At 38.4% G+C, this 15,975-nt stretch overlaps 2 protein-coding genes across 2 annotated transcripts; one reads left to right on the forward strand and one right to left on the reverse strand.

The window, feature by feature from the left end:
- Positions 1 to 370: 370 nt before the first annotated feature.
- On the reverse strand, positions 371 to 10,020 carry lias (lipoic acid synthetase). Its single transcript, XM_084094129.1, has 11 exons — positions 9,867 to 10,020; positions 9,411 to 9,583; positions 8,128 to 8,221; positions 4,525 to 4,605; positions 4,256 to 4,412; positions 3,729 to 3,786; positions 3,525 to 3,653; positions 2,986 to 3,131; positions 2,797 to 2,867; positions 1,310 to 1,421; positions 371 to 832 (listed from the first exon to the last, which is right to left on the reverse strand). Exons 1-11 carry the CDS (start codon positions 9,954 to 9,956, stop codon positions 765 to 767), a joined length of 1,179 nt encoding a protein of 392 aa, XP_083950255.1. The 5' UTR covers positions 9,957 to 10,020; the 3' UTR covers positions 371 to 764.
- rpl9 (ribosomal protein L9) lies at positions 9,564 to 14,652 on the forward strand. Its single transcript, XM_084094143.1, has 9 exons — positions 9,564 to 9,784; positions 10,209 to 10,288; positions 10,772 to 10,818; positions 10,946 to 11,061; positions 12,449 to 12,544; positions 12,712 to 12,844; positions 12,956 to 13,036; positions 13,929 to 14,047; positions 14,492 to 14,652. Exons 3-8 carry the CDS (start codon positions 10,773 to 10,775, stop codon positions 14,033 to 14,035), a joined length of 579 nt encoding a protein of 192 aa, XP_083950269.1. The 5' UTR covers positions 9,564 to 9,784; positions 10,209 to 10,288; position 10,772; the 3' UTR covers positions 14,036 to 14,047; positions 14,492 to 14,652.
- The last annotated feature ends 1,323 nt before the right edge of the window (positions 14,653 to 15,975 follow it).

Raw genomic sequence — 15,975 nt, forward strand, 5'->3', positions numbered from 1 at the left:
ACTGTGCTCAAAACTGGTGTTAATGCATTTCAACGTTCCACTACTGTTCAGTAGAGTATTATTGGTTATGGCTATCAGTGTTATGGATTTTAGTGGCAAAATTACCTACTTATTTGAGAGCGATGTCTGAAGGAGCACCAACATGAGGAATGGTAATTTTGGGACATGTGTGGGGAAACACCAGCTGTTTGTCAACCAGTTATTAATCATTTATTAATCTTTTGATATATAATGTTGGACCTGCACTGTGTATTAGTTATTGTAGAGTCACATATCTGTAGCTTTTATAAAATCATCTCTTACTGTACAGGTTTGTAATTGTCATGTACAATGATTGCAGAAAACTGATTTCTTAAATAAATATGGACCAATCAAAGAAGCAATGTCTGTCTATTCATTTCACAGACCTAAAATATGGAAGATAACCATGGCTGAAACAAACAAAAAAAGCACAATTAACATGTATTTTAACATATTCTATTTATATTACTTAGATGATACACAATATACAGATCATTAATTCATTTAAAGAATGTTATTGCAACAATCTTATTTTGTGATGTGTATACTTGAAGGAATAGTTTACCCAAAAATGAACATTTACATTTACTCGCAACATCATGTTGTTCCAAACCTGGTTAAGAAAAAAATGACATGGGGATAAGTAAATGATTACATAATTTTTATTTTTGGGTGAACTATCCCTTAAATAGTGTTTATACTGTAGGGAAAGAGAGAGGATAGACAGGTGATGTTTAGCAGTTTTACTCTGCTGCCGCTGTGGTGTCTTCAGTCTTTCTCTTTTCCAGCAGATTCTTCAAAAAGAACTCGCCTAAGAAATATAAATATATATATATAAAAAACATGAGACAGTGCATTTAAACAAATAATGTAACAGTATGTGCAAGTGTGTGAGCTTCATGATTAGTTTAAACATGGGAGTCAATGTTTGGCTTGTAAAAGAACTGATCTATTTAAAAGTAGATTAAATGCTGAATGGATGCGCATGAATTCTAACAATGCGCATAAAAACTTGAGTACTCAATTCGGGGGGGATTATTTTTTTTATCCGATAAGAAGACATGCACATAAACTAAGACGATAAGATAACTGGACTAACCAGCTGACCAATTTCATGGCACAGATATTTTGCTGCAATTTTCCAGGAAACTTTATTTTGCGCAAAAGTTAAATTCAAAATTTTGGATGGAAACATAGATATTGAGAAAAATGGTACTGCTAATGAATAGCGTTATCTATACTAGGTATTATATAAATCTTTATAAATATAAACATGCACTCAGGTTACCTGCTTTGTAAGAGGAGCGCACAAGTGGCCCACTGGCTGTGTAGACAAAGCCCATCTCCTGGCCAACCTTCTCCCAGTGAGCAAACTTCTCAGGAGTGACATATTCTTCCACCTTCAATCAGACACACTGTTAGAATGATGTGTTCAAGAAGGTGCCATTCTAAAAGTGCGTTATGAGTGATGTAACAGAATGAAACTAAAATGATGTATAAAACAGGAAATGTGGCTGTTATGTATAATAGATTACTTAAGGTACAGTCATATATTAACATTGTTCTGCAAATTTATATAGGTGAAATCTAGTCATTGCAATAGGAATCCTCTTTTTCGTGTGAGGACTTTTTTTTTTAAAGGGTTTAAGTTGGTAACATGGATTCACCGCATTGATCAATGGAAAGCTGCTTGGTTTAAAAGTGACTTCTAGGTGAGATGTGCTCCAAATCCAAAAGATTAATGGTCTGGTCTGACATCGACTAATGAAAATCGCCCAGCTCGAGGGGCGGCACCAAGCATGCATTTGAAAATCTCACTGCACGTAATTGGATAACACTACGACCAATCACAACAACAAGCCCCATACGATTAGCTACCAGCAGAGCTAACTGGTAGATTAGACTCTTGCCGTATCCGGTCGGCAAAACAGCAAAAACACCCTTCTTGCAAAACGATTCGAGCGCCGTCTTCTGTTCCTCTTTTAGATAAAAAGCCACGTCTAAGTTGTTTCAAACAACTGGTGTTCATCCATAGCCATCTTGCAATGTTTACTAATGACTTTAAAGTCGCAGCGCTGTCGTCATCTGTTTAGCTCACCTCTGGCCCGCCTATATCAGATAACCCGATGTGAACAGCTCGGCTACAACGGCATATTTAATGAGCATCATTTCTCAACGCCAGAGTAAACTCGCTGAGCAAATTCAAATTGTGCTCTCGCGAGAACTCTGGATTTCCAGGGTATTCATACATTGCTACACTTAAAAAAATAGACTATGGAAAATTTCGCTGACATTTTGCTTATGCGACCACAAATTTATTCCTGAAATTTGCACAAAACCAGTCAATCACACTGGAACTGGTGATGTCAGCCAGCATATGCCACTGTGTGCAGAATGTCTCAGATGGTCAGTGAAGAGACTGTGAGTGTGCCATCTAAAGGCCCGTTCACACCAAGGACGATAATAACTATAAAAGTTGTAAAAATCATTCTAAATGTAAAAGAATAGCAGAGTCCGCACACCACAACTATAACGATAACGGCACAGAGAAATGATATCCTAGCTGATGACTGATAAAAACATTGACAGCCAATCAGAACCCATCATCCTGAGCTAGAGCATTTAAAGCGACAGACGAGATGACATAACTGCAGAGCATATTATATTGTGCGTTTGTGTGGGTGCTAATATAGTTATAGTTATTGTTATAGTTATAGTTATAACGGGCCTTAAGACAGAGCTTGGTTGTTTTATCATTATGTATTGTTGTTGTACCTTGAGATGGCGTTTGGTTGGCTGCATGTACTGGCCCAGTGTTAGACAGTCCACTCCAGAGTCCCTCAATTCTGCAAGAAGACAAAGAACTCTCATATGCCAATATATGAATATTTATTTACCTTCTAATATAAACATAGAATACATCTGAAACTCTGGTATGAATTAGTGTAGGTTACGGCACGTTACCCTTAAGAGCAGCACGTATCTGTGCATCTGTCTCTCCGAGACCCAACATGATGGAAGTCTTTGTGAGAACACTCGATTTCGCTGTTTTAGCATGCCGTAAAACACTCAGTGATTGGTCGAAGTTTGCACGGGGGTCACGCACATGCCTTAAGGTCAAAGATCAAAGGTGAAAATGAGATCTGCAATGAAATCTCCAAGATTTGAACAGCAGTGAGAATCATTAAGGATGAGAACTACTGTTATGAATTCACTTGATAAGATAGACTAGATATTTCTGCCATCTGGTGGTGACTGTATATACTACAAAAAACAACAGATTTTTTTTTTACAAAAATAAATATTTCAATATTTTATGAATATTTTATGCTTAAAAATAAAATGCATAGAACTTTATCATATTAAACAACACTTTTTTAAAGCTGTCTGTATTTCTTGACTTTACAAACTGCATTAAAAAGAATTCTTAAAAAAAACACACGTATAAAAAAAATGTAACAGACATGACAGCATTTTTATGCGAGCGCACTAGATGCACCAACCTCTGTAGTTCTCTAACCGTCTCTATATTGTGAGCATAAACATCAAGCCCAGACAAAGCAATTTTCTCCACTGCTGCCAGATCACCGCGGAAATCAGGAGTCAAACACTCTACCAGGATTTTAGGGTTCCTTAGAAAGTAAAGATCATGTATGAGAGAAACAAATGAATGAGTTGATTCAAAAAAAAAAAAGTAATCTTTGTACCTTTCTTTAAGGCTGGAGACGGTCTTTGCAAAATGTTCAGCTCCACCATCAGGAATGTCTGTCCAGCATAATACAAATATTGTACGGATATGGAAACATTACAATACAATGGAGAATTTTAAAGACCCATGAAAACAAAATTACAATTAAGTTTTTCTTGGTCCATGTCTAATCGCTTATATATGCCATGCACATAATTATTTTTTTAACACATATACATATTTAAAAAAAATGACGTGTCTTCCGCTTTTAGGAAAACGACCAAAAATATTAATGACTCATCCTGCACTAAACAGATTTTTTCCAATCAAATGCTTTCTAGGAGGAGAATGCCCCTCCAACAAGTATAACTTGCAACTGACTAGTAAGTAGCAAACCATGGATCATCACTATGACATAACTAAAGCTAAACTGGCTATTTCAAAACAATCAAGATGTCCTTGTTTCAAAAGCAAATAGGTCAACAAGAAAGAAACATTTCACAGAGTGTTTAACGTTGGTTTGTTGTCGTTTCCATGTTTCCTCACCATCTCTGTCCACTGATGTGAGGACTACATAGTCCAGTCCCCATGCTGCAATGGCTTTAGCTGTGTTATATGGCTCATCAGGGTCAAGAGGTGGAGGACGTCTCGCAGTTTTAACGGAACAAAACCTACAGCCACGTGTGCATGTGTCCCCCATTAACTATGGAACGAGTAAGGGAAATCAAGCAGAATCAAAATTCCTCTGTTAGGGAAGAAATACTGTTTGAAAGACCATTACATTGAGATATTATCCTTGTGTTTTTCAGACCCACCATAATGGTTGCTGTGGCAGTGGAATACTCTCCTCCTCCCCAGCATTCCCCAATATTTGGACAACGGGCCTCCTCGCAGACCTGTAACCAAAGAAACAGTGTTTATTTCATGTACTACTGGTCTAGAAGCATAAAGGAATGATTTGCCTTCAAAATTAAATGATTGTCCTCTTTTACTCCCCCTCTCTTTTGAAACTTTCTTTTTGCCGTGGAACACAAAAGGAGTTATTTATAGCAGAATGTCCAAGTTGCTCTTTTACAATAAAAATGGATTTTCAGTGAATAGCAAAATAACATCTGTTTATCACACTACTACACTTTTGTTTTTGCCCCCATTTTTCATGAGCTGAACTCAAAGATCTAAGACTTTTTCTATGTAAAAAGAAACCGTCTCAGGGAAGCTGATCTGCATGCTCGTCGTCCTCATCGGGGTCTCGACCTGACTGCAGTTCGTCCTCGTAACCGACTTGAGTGGGCAAATGCTCAAATTCGATGGCGTCTGGCACTTTGGAGAGGTGTTCTCTTCACGGATGAATCCCGGTTTTCAGTGTACAGGGCAGATGGCAGATAGCGTGTGTGGCGTTGTGTGGGTGAGCGGTTTGCTGATGTCAACGTTGTAGATCGAGTGGCCCATGGTGGCGGTGGGGTTATGGTATGGACAGGCGTATGTTGTGGACAGTGAACACAGGTGCATTTTATTGATGCCATTTTGAATGCACAGAGATACCGTGACGAGATCCTGAGGCCCATTGTTGTGCCAATCATCCACGACCATCACCTCATGTTGCAGCATGATAATGCACGGACCCATGTTGCAAGGATCTGTACGCAATTCCTGGAAGCTGAAAACATCCCAGTTCTTGCATGGCCAGCACACTCACCGGACATGTCACCCATTGAGCATGTTTGGGATGCTCTGGATCGGCGTATACGACAGTGTGTTCCAGGTCCTGCCAATATCCAGCAACTTCGCACAGCCATTGAAGCGGAGCGGACCAACATTCCACAGGCCACAATACACAACCTGATCAACTCTATGCGAAGGAGATGTGTTGGACTGCGTGAGGCAAATGGTGGTCGCACCAGATACTGACTGGTTTTCGGACCCCCCTAATACAGTAAAACTGCACATTTTAGAGTGGCCTTTTATTGTGGCCAGCCTGGCACACCTGTGCAATAATCATGCTGTCTAATCAGCATCTTGATATGCCACACCTGTGAGGTGGAAGGATTATCTCGGCAAAGGAGAAGTGCTCACTAACACAGATTTAGACAGATTTGTGAACAATATTTGAGAGAAATAGGCCTTTTGTGTACATAGAAAAAGTCTTAGATCTTTGAGTTCAGCTCATGAAAAATGGGGGCAAAAACAAAAGTGTTGCGTTTATAGTTTTGTTCAGTGTATATAGCAGGGTGGGAATTATGTAATTTTAGGGGCAAGGCCATTTGGCCTCCACCTTTTCTTTTTTTTTAGGGGCACCAAGGCCATATGACAGGGCACAAAGGCCATTGAGTACAATTCGATGGTTTTCCCATTCAGATTGATACCATAACATCCTAATTTGGAATAAGACATGGATTATGACTTTATTAATAAAAAAAACATTTTTTAATGAGAGAGAGAGAGAGAGAGCGCCATTACATCCAGAAGGTATACACCCTCACACAACAATAGAAACAACATAAATGCCAATAAAAGCATTCAGAAACACCACAAATGCCAATAAAAGCATTCAGAAACACCACAAATGCCAATAAAAGCATTCAAAATATTCATTCAGTCCTCTATATCATGTGAGTGTGAGAGAGAGAACCATTTCATCCAGAAGGTATACACCCTCACAATCATTATCGCTCAGCGCTCAACGCAGTTTGCGTCGCGCTCCACTCAAATCGCCCCCCGCTCGCTCCAAAAAAGGAAAAAAATCTACATGTATATCACTTGTAGCGGTCCCCAAGCTTTTTTTGCGCCACAGATCGGTTTAATATCAGACAATATTTTCACGGACCGGCCTTCAAGGTGTGGCGGATACATACAACAAAATAAAATGATACGAACGGCATACAAACTGGGGTATTTTTTTTAGCCTATAATAATAAACGTGAATCCAATGTGTAGGCCTACTAGCAACTTTATTAGCAGCGTCCTCTAACATCGCGCCTAAAAACAACTGAGAAAGTCTGAACACAAACAAAATGCCCCCAAAAGAAAAAAATCTCTATGTTTTCGGTGCTGATGCGATGTAAGGGTGGCGCTGCTGCCAATAAAGCACCTAAAAGCTGTCACAACGAACCGGCAAAATTAATGATTATGAATATGTAAAATATAGCAGGAGACATTTTAATTGTTTACTAATAAACCAGTTTTTATTTTGGTTAATAATTTTATTATTTAAAAATAAATTTTGACTGTTGTGATTTATACTCCGGAGCGACTTATTAATAGTAGGCTACACCTGTATGACTTCTCATTTTCCTTTTTGAACTACATTATTGAGCTGAGTTTTGACTGAAAATAGTCTACTGTTGATGACTGTGCAAGACAGATGGATTCAGGGTCAGGCTTGACTGAGCATGCTTCAGACTCGTGGTGTGAGCGAAGCGAAACTGGAGCGGGAAATAGGGCGATGCTCCGTCCTTTTGAAATTGCCGCTCTGCGCTCTGTCCAAGATCCGCCCGCTCGCGCTCCCCGCTCGCTCCCGCTCCACTCCACTCACATGCTCTGCTTTATACATGGAACTTGGACAGGGCCAGGGCACACAGGCCACTGTGGCCGTACGATGAGTTTTTTTTCACGGGGCATGAAGGCCAAAGTGTAGGGCAACGTCGGCCATGGCCGCGTGGCCGCGGTATAATTCCCACCCTGGTATATAGCTATATACACTACCTTTCAAAAGTTTGAGGTCAATATGATTTTAATGTTTTTGAAAGAAGTCTCATGTTCACCAAGGCTACATTTATTTGATCAAAAATATAGTAAAACTTCATTGGATGGGTTGATAATAAGCGAGACGCTCATGTTCGCTCTAGATAGTGTTAGTCTACTCAATTGCTTACTCATGAAACATAGCAACTCAGCTAAAAGTATTCCTACTATGTTAATCCTTCAATTGAAAGTAGCTTACTTTTACCTGTTGAGACATGCCTTCACAAGCATCTGAGAGCTATGACTGTGATGTACAATCTGCATTAATGTCAGTTTGGGGAGGTGCGATGTGTGAAAGAGCCGTTTGTAAGGTTGTTTGAAAATATGCTTTGTTTTTGTAATTCAGCTAGTGTCGCAGAAACTTCATACTTCACCTTTAAAAAATGTCCCCAAACTTTTAAATGGTAGTGTACATAGTGCGTGTAATCGTTTATGGACTACTTTTATGCTTTATGGTGCATTTTTGTTCTTTTTGTAGCTTGACAGCCCCTGGTTCTCTTCCACTTTCATTGTCCTGAAAACTTCTATTGTTGTGATCCAAGACAGACGTTATAGTTAAATGAAATGAATGTCAACATGAATTTTCATTTATGAAAGAACTATTCCTTTAATTGAACTGTAAAATTTTCACTATTGTGTCATGAGTTGAAATGTCAGGCATGTTTTCAGCCACTCACTGTGTGTAGGTTCAGTTCTCTAAGTGTGTTCTTCAGTTTGTTGTAGTTCTTTCCTATAGGAATCTCTGTCTTTAGCCATGGTGGTAGCCTTAGCCTGGGAAAATAAACAACTGGTTAAATCCTATGGACTGGACTTTAAACATGTATACGTAAATGTTTGTTTTTTTCCCCCCAAGCTATCTATCTATCTATCTATCTATCTATCTATCTGTCTATCTATCTATCTATCCATCCATCCATCCATCCATCCATCCATCCATCCATCCATCATAAAAAAGTATTAGGCCTATATCTTAACTCTATAAACGCCTAGTGTATCATATTTGATACACAAATTTCTAGGCCCTCTAAATTTTCAACATAATATCTGCTGAAAAACCCGTTGCACACAATCTACTATATGCCTTCTGTCCTCTGATTAATAGTTTACACTTTAAAAGGCCTTTTTGTAAATTCTAAAAACGTTCCCCTTCAGGTCATGATTCATGTCTTTTTGTCTTTTTGCTGTGAAATCTTTACTGATTCTATAAAGTAAACATAAGAATAACTTTTATATTGTTAGTGATATTTTAAAATGAACTGAGGTTTTTCATTATCCATACATCCTTTTTTAGGAAAATCAGGTTAAAATGTAGCAAAAAAATATCAAATATGATACATCAGGCTTTTGAGGGATGTTTATTTGTATATCTCTATCATCATTGTATTTTATTGCATTATATGTTTTGCCACCCACAGTAAAAACTACAGAGCTTTGATCATAAAACTAAACATTTAAATATCCTCTTACTAATACATTTTATTGGGAGAAATAGAATAACAACGTTTGTATTTTATGCAAGTAGGCTGCTATACTGTTACAAAGATCTCATTGATATACATTACAAGCTATCAGAATTTTACCCTTTGGTGAAATATCAGCAACTACACCAAGTTGTTTATTTTTGCTCAGTTTGGACCTCAGAATAAAATGGGTGTTTTTTCCCCCTCCTCGGGTATCAGCACCATATTCAAATGTTTGTCTAAACTAAAGGGTAAACTGTTCCATTAAAAAAAGAAGATTTTTCTGACTATTATTTCATGTCAAGCTTGCTTTACATGGTTATTTTCATACATTTTACCAGGCAGGATATAAAAATTAAAAGTCTGTGTACATTCAGTAATTAAATCACACATCTCACTTATTAAGAAATAACATCTATGTCTAAACTTTAGTGATAAAGTGATAAAGTGACCTTTGCAAAGTGATCACTGTGAATGAAAATAAAAATTCATTCGTTTACCTTTCTCCCTTCCCTCTCTTCAGGTTGCCTCTGTATTCCTCCCACTTGCTCTTTTCTGACAGTTCTCCTGATATGAAGTCCTGGAGGTTCAGTCCATCCTCTTTTATGTCCTTCTTCCTCTCGATGATTGTGGATGTGTTGGCAGCAGTGGTCAGTCTGTTACAGTAGTAAACCTGCGACCAGAAGCACGATTCGAGCGTGACCTCAATTTAAAAACTTTATAGTAATATCATCATCAAACAGTTCAGTTAGCTCAGCATAATTTGCATATTAAAAAAAAAACGTAACAAATTTTAGTATATTAAATCGGAGGACATTATACTGTTATATTGCAGCAACTTCTGTACTGGCCTGCACCGGTTGAGCACCGACAGGTAAAATTAGCACTTAACTATTTGACATTATATTTTTGTACAGTCAGTCATAAAACTAAAACAGAACGAATACATCGCTTACATTAGACGCCTCAAAGCATTTTGATGGTAAAAACAGATGATTAGAAGAATATCGACCCGCAACACAACAACTTCTGCGGATCAACGCCATGACTTCAGATTCAGCATGAGCCTGTCATTGACAACAATCGCTCTGACATCGATTAACATTATGATTAAGACCAGAGCGTTATATACCTGACAAACATGTGAATGTGATATATTTTACTGTTAACATATGCATAATAAATACATAAATATATATTTCTAAAATCTAATTTAATTATATTTACTGATAACCTCAGTTGTTTTGCTTCAGTAACGTGATTTTTAGTATCTGTAATCGCTTGGTCGTGCCTTTCAGACTGGCTTGTGACGCATGACGTACGGGTTACATTTACGTCATCACGTCCTTCTTCCTTCCTTTCCCCCTTAATCAGCGAGGTAAGAACATGGCGCATCCTGTTCTTGTGCATTTTAATCAAGTACCATCTGCACTAATGTCAAATGCGTTAGGTTTGCCTAGTGTCTCAAGACTTTGTTTACATGTTCATGAAAATATCTGTGGCTATATTAGTGCCGAAAACCCGATGCTGTTTGATAAGCGCCGTATGTCTGGTCAGTGTTTATCGGTTAGCCAGACGTGTAGGCCGAAGCGATTACAAGTCATTCATTAAGCACAGTGATATTAATCCATGTTTGTCTCATTATGACATTAGTGATGTTCAAGTAACGTTAGCATTAAAACAGACTTCAAATTCAAAAACTCGTTAACGGTACCACCAGAGTGTAATTGTCTAGAAATCTAATAGATTCCACCGGGTTTGCTTAGGCTGTCATTTATTCTGTTCTAATAAAGGATAAAACTTGGTATTTGTGATGGACAGAATATGCTTTTGCTGACCGCTTTGTGCTTGTTTTCTTCAGAATGAAGACCATTCTCAGTAACCAGACAGTGGACATCCCCGACAACGGTATGTCAAATAATCATGCATCACGTCCTAACCATTCACACACTTCTTGCGTGTATGGTTTAGAGAGTTTTCTCCTTAATCCACTCCATGCCTTCGTGTTTACTAAATTGTGTCTGTTTCCTTACAGTCGAGGTGTCCCTCAAGGGCCGCACAGTTACAGTGAAGGGGCCCCGTGGCGTTCTCCGCCGGGAGTTCAACCATATTAACCTGGAGCTCAGTCTGCTGGGCAAGAAACAGAAGAAGGTTTGCAGTCTTGATACATACTGTACCGCCAACTCTTTTAAGAGCTGTGGGTAATGGGGTGCTCTCTTCATTAGCTCAAAACTATGGAACTATCTGCTCTCTAAGATTAGTAGGGTTTTAAAATCTTCCCTTTAAGCCCACTTTTTTAGGGTATCTTATATTGGATTCTATACTTTGTTTATACTATAACGTTACTGGCTGAAGTAATCTGATCAACAGGGAAAAAATAACTATGTAGTGTCGTGATGGGTATGTTTGTTTTACATCTTCTGAACATGTATATTTGTCTTGAGCTCATTATCATTGGTTGGTCAGTTGAGGTGACTGAATATTAAATATTTACTAAAGTTCTTCTGACATGTCAGCTTACTTTTTATATATGTCATGAAGGGGAGAACAGCAATTGACCTATCTATAAGCCCCGCTCCCCTTAGTTACTGTTGCTATCTCGGACAAACAAACGGAGTTGCTAACTGTCTTACAATGACAGCTGTCAGATGTTTTTGAACAATTTTGGACAAAGGACCACCTCTCGTCAAAGAGCATTCAAGTGGGACTTAAATATGCCATGGAGGGATATATAAAAGATTTTAAAATAAATATGGTAGGTAACAAGATAAATTTGGAAGCGAGTGTTTAACGGCAGATCCCAATGCAAGCGGGAGAAGCCTCGTGTTACGATCTTCACGATCGCAGATGGCTGTTTTTGAGCCACACTGTACATGACGTGAGAACAGTAAGCTATTTAGGTTTATATGTTAGTATGGACTCACTAACTTTAATTGTAACATGAAGTACGAGTATGACAACCAGAAAATGAACGTTTCCTTCATTGGGATTGGAGTTGAATCCTTAGGGAACCAGGTTACTGCTCTCACATTCAGTCATATTGCGCATATAATTGGTCCGTTCCCGCAAATCTTATCACACTTTTGAAACGCGCTGGTGAGCGCGCGCACAGTACGGTGATTCAATACACAAATACCCATGCCCATCCTCTCAGGATACCTGGAATCAGTGATACAAGTACCCCAGGCACATTGTTTTACTATTTTTGTAGCATAAAACCGATGAGAGCTTTGGATCTTCCAATGTTTCTCTATGGCTGAAACCTAAAGATGTCCGAGTTCCGATCCCGTGCAACTTATACTCAACTGCCATTGGCTCATCTGCGTTCGAGCGGAGGGGCTTACCGGTCAATTATGCTTGCAGTAGCTCAGGTGACACTGACAATGAAGTTTTGTTCTGAATACATGTGATGCACACGTAAACAAATGTGAATCAGTATCTGAAATCAGATTAGATTAATTCCGACAAATGCGTGCATGTAAAGTAAACATATCTTGTTAACTTGTGTGGAATTCAGTGGATGATCTGTTTGTTTTAGCTGCGTGTGGATAAGTGGTGGGGTAACAGGAAGGAGTTGGCCACAGTCCGCACCATCTGCAGTCATGTCCAGAACATGATCAAGGGGGTCACCCTGGTAAGTAAACTTGATTTTGGTACATTCATACTCAATTCTTTGTTCATTGTCTAAAGCAGCTTTAAAAGCACTGTTTTAGTGTCCTCCCCTATAATCTCATTCTAGTTATATTGAAGAGGAAAAGATATGGACTATGTGATGTAATGCATGTTTCATTTGTTCTCTAGGGCTTCAGATACAAGATGCGATCTGTATATGCCCATTTCCCCATTAACGTGGTGATCCAGGAGACTGGCTCTTTGGTGGAGATCAGGAACTTCTTGGGAGAGAAGTACGTCCGCCGTGTTCGCATGAGGACAGGTATGTGGAAAGGCTTTTCGTTTGAATTGGTGTAATGTCTGTCATCACAAACCCCTTAATTCTGCTGCAGACATGCCTGGTTACAGAATTAAGGTGTTGTTTTTTTGGCAGGTGTGGCGTGTGCAGTGTCTGCTGCTCAAAAAGACGAGCTGATTCTGGAGGGTAATGACATTGAGCTGGTGTCAAACTCAGGTGAGCATCATTTTAAGATGTACTGTGCCAACCTATAATCATGACTAGAGGGATGCATACAACTCAATATCTCCTTGAAATTGAGTGGTTTGCATTATTTTAAACCACATGATGGTCTGTTTGCCCATTAAAGGGTCTATGAATTCTGTTAGCAAATTAATTCAATTCAAATTAACAAAGACAACTTGGATTCACTAAAAGGTCCTCTGGTTTCTGTCACAGTATTTTAGTTAATCCTAGTATTGTGCGCAAAGATGTTGTTTTTGTGATTGAGCGTACATGCACACCAGTATGCTGATAACAGTTTATTGAAATAATCTGAATGACCAGTTTACATGCAAATCAATAACCTGGCAATGCAAGTAAACTGCATTTACAAGACCATATTATAAAGACAGGTGATGGCCCGGTGGTGACGAGCGTAAGGATTCATGTATTTCACTGTTTATTATGCGAGTTAAGATGTTAAAGCATTAAAAAATCCAAGAGTAAACAAATGATCAAAAGTGACAGCCTCTTATTTATTTGTTTGCCATTTGTTTGTCCTAATTTATATAAAATGTTTTTTCTTCCTTTACTGGACTCGTCGGGATAACCCTTAAATCTAAGCCTAAGCTGTACCCTCCCTCACCTTGTCTGTGCTAGACCCGAACATCCCTGTTTCCTCTCAGAGTTAATTTGCCATTACCTGCTGGTCCTGATATATCTGTATCGTTTCGATTTTTCTGAATTGGACAATTTTAGCCTCCTTTCCTCCATCCTGACATCCTTAACCCTTGGTTGCATTGTGATTGAAGAGAATGTTCCTGATTGGGTGGTGTGTGAGAGAGACTGTGGTTATGTAAGTCTAGTGTGTGTGCATGCCTCACCTCCCCAGCCTTTCTTGTTTCAGCGGCCCTCATCCAGCAGGCAACCACAGTGAAAAATAAGGATATCAGAAAGTTCCTGGATGGTATTTACGTCTCTGAGAAGGGCACTGTAGTGGAGTCGGAGTCGTAGAGAACACGAGAGGTTAGAATGAGACCGCCGTGCAGGGCGACAGAAGCCGCTGCTGCCCCTCGCCTTTGTATCGGCTCTTTTCTGTGCTAGTTTTCCTGCTTTTTGTCCTTGAACATGTCTCTATGTTGTCAGTTTTCATGTGTCATTTCTGCCAATGTGCCAAATTTCAAATGATGCGATGTTTACAATGAATTAACCATCTCCTGCACACCAAACAGCTTTACTTCACTCCATCTTTTATAGGGCTTTATTGCACGTTCACTGATCCAAGCATGAGAATACTTCTAACGTTTTAGTCCACAGCTTAACAACTGGCTAGGTTTGCATGTTACACGACTGATTTCTGTATAGCTCTTACAGCACATGGGAGTTCTTGGGTGCACCACCATGTCATTTAAACTGGTTTGTCTTTACAATTGTTTTTGTCTTGTCTTTTTTATTTCCCTCTCCCATCAGCTGCACTGATCCAGCAGGCCACCACTGTGAGGAAGAAGGACATCCGGAAGTTTCTTGATGGGATCTATGTTAGTGAGAAGGGCACAGTGGTGGAACAGCAAGATGACTAAATTAGTCTGTAAAATCTGTCAATAAAGACCAACTCCCATTTTTCAACAACATATACTTGTGCAAGTGTTTTTGTTAGCACAATTTAATCATAAATCAGTGACTGGTTATGGTAGATGTGAAGGGGTTCTTGTGTGTAGCAAAATGTGGGCTGATGTAATCTATTTATTATAAAGCTTAGTCATGACTTTTTTTAAAGCTAAAACCATATTGTATCTGATCAATAACTTCTCAATGAATGTGCAAAGTTTTCAATGGTACTATAATGATTACATTTTAAAGTCATAACTGTTCAAAAACAATCCAAATTTATAAGTAGCATCAATATTACTGTGGAATGTTTTCAAACAAAATTTATTTTACTTGCATAAACATTAAGTTTCAAATGAAGAACTTTTTATGCTGCAATGGTTCATCAATGGGTGTGCATTTTCCTGTTTATCAATGAAATTCAGTCCCATTAGTTTAAATATTTTACAAAAGTATTGGATAAAATCTAACCAATAGGTTTTTATTTATTTATTTGTGTATGTCAAAACAGACCAAGGCCCAAATGTAAAGAACCTAAAAATGTTTGACTTTTTTTAGTAAGAGTAGGAGCTATTTATTAAGCTAAAAGCAAGATTTAGGTTTTCAATCTCCACTTTTCTGCTGCCATCTTGTTACTAACTAGATTAGGATACCTCTCCAGTACTCTTAAATAAATTAGGAGCTGAGACTGAACACAGAAACTTTTATGAATCATACTTAGGAATGAGACTAAAATGACTGTCTCACACTAAAGACAAATTTACTCTGAGCTACTTAATACAAATGGCCCCTGAATGCATTAATGTGGTAGATGTCACTATTATGCATCTAACACGGGGGCCTAACCTGTTGAATTACCTAATTCTTCAAGAATGACCTTTTATTTGCAATGTTGGCAGTTCAAAATTGAAGATGGACAGGTCTAGTAGTCGGGTTACTCAGAATGAGTAAACGTCAATGGGATCAGCATGTAAATGCTTTACTTAACCCAGGTGGATATTTCCCTAACCTACAGCGGAGGTGGAGCACACACTCACATATATATATATATATTTATTTATTGTGTGCAAATAATTATTTCATACATTGAGAATTATGATGGCTCTTGATTGGTGTGACCAGTAATTTTCAACAGGAAACAGAGATAACTGCAAATAAATTGTGCAGGTCAAAAAAAGTCAAATTTGTGTGTGTTAGCTAATCATTTAATATCGTGAAAAGCAATGTTTCATAAATAATCTGTAAATGATTTGATGATATTTATGTTTTGAACATACATATTTAGACTATGGAGACTTAAATTCCAGAACAAAATGTCTGGAAATGTATAGAGAAAAACATTGTTT

Source organism: Abramis brama (assembly GCF_963993115.1).
Source record: "Abramis brama genome assembly, chromosome: 2".
In the NCBI taxonomy this organism is placed as follows: Eukaryota; Metazoa; Chordata; class Actinopteri; order Cypriniformes; family Leuciscidae; genus Abramis; species Abramis brama.

Bases quoted from the DNA above. Each gene is read 5' to 3' on its own strand.
- rpl9 (XM_084094143.1), top strand. From the start codon at position 10,773: ATGAAGACCATTCTCAGTAACCAGACAGTGGACATCCCCGACAACG. The intron at 12,545-12,711 runs GTAAGTAAACTT...TTTGTTCTCTAG, and splicing joins TGATCAAGGGGGTCACCCTG to GGCTTCAGATACAAGATGCG. The intron at 13,037-13,928 runs GTGAGCATCATT...TTCTTGTTTCAG, and splicing joins TGAGCTGGTGTCAAACTCAG to CGGCCCTCATCCAGCAGGCA.
- lias (XM_084094129.1), bottom strand. From the start codon at position 9,956: ATGGCGTTGATCCGCAGAAGTTGTTGTGTTGCGGGTCGATATTCTTCT. The intron at 3,132-3,524 runs GTTGGTGCATCT...TTTGACCTTAAG, and splicing joins ACGGTTAGAGAACTACAGAG to GCATGTGCGTGACCCCCGTG. The intron at 2,868-2,985 runs GTAACGTGCCGT...GTCTTCTTGCAG, and splicing joins GATACGTGCTGCTCTTAAGG to AATTGAGGGACTCTGGAGTG.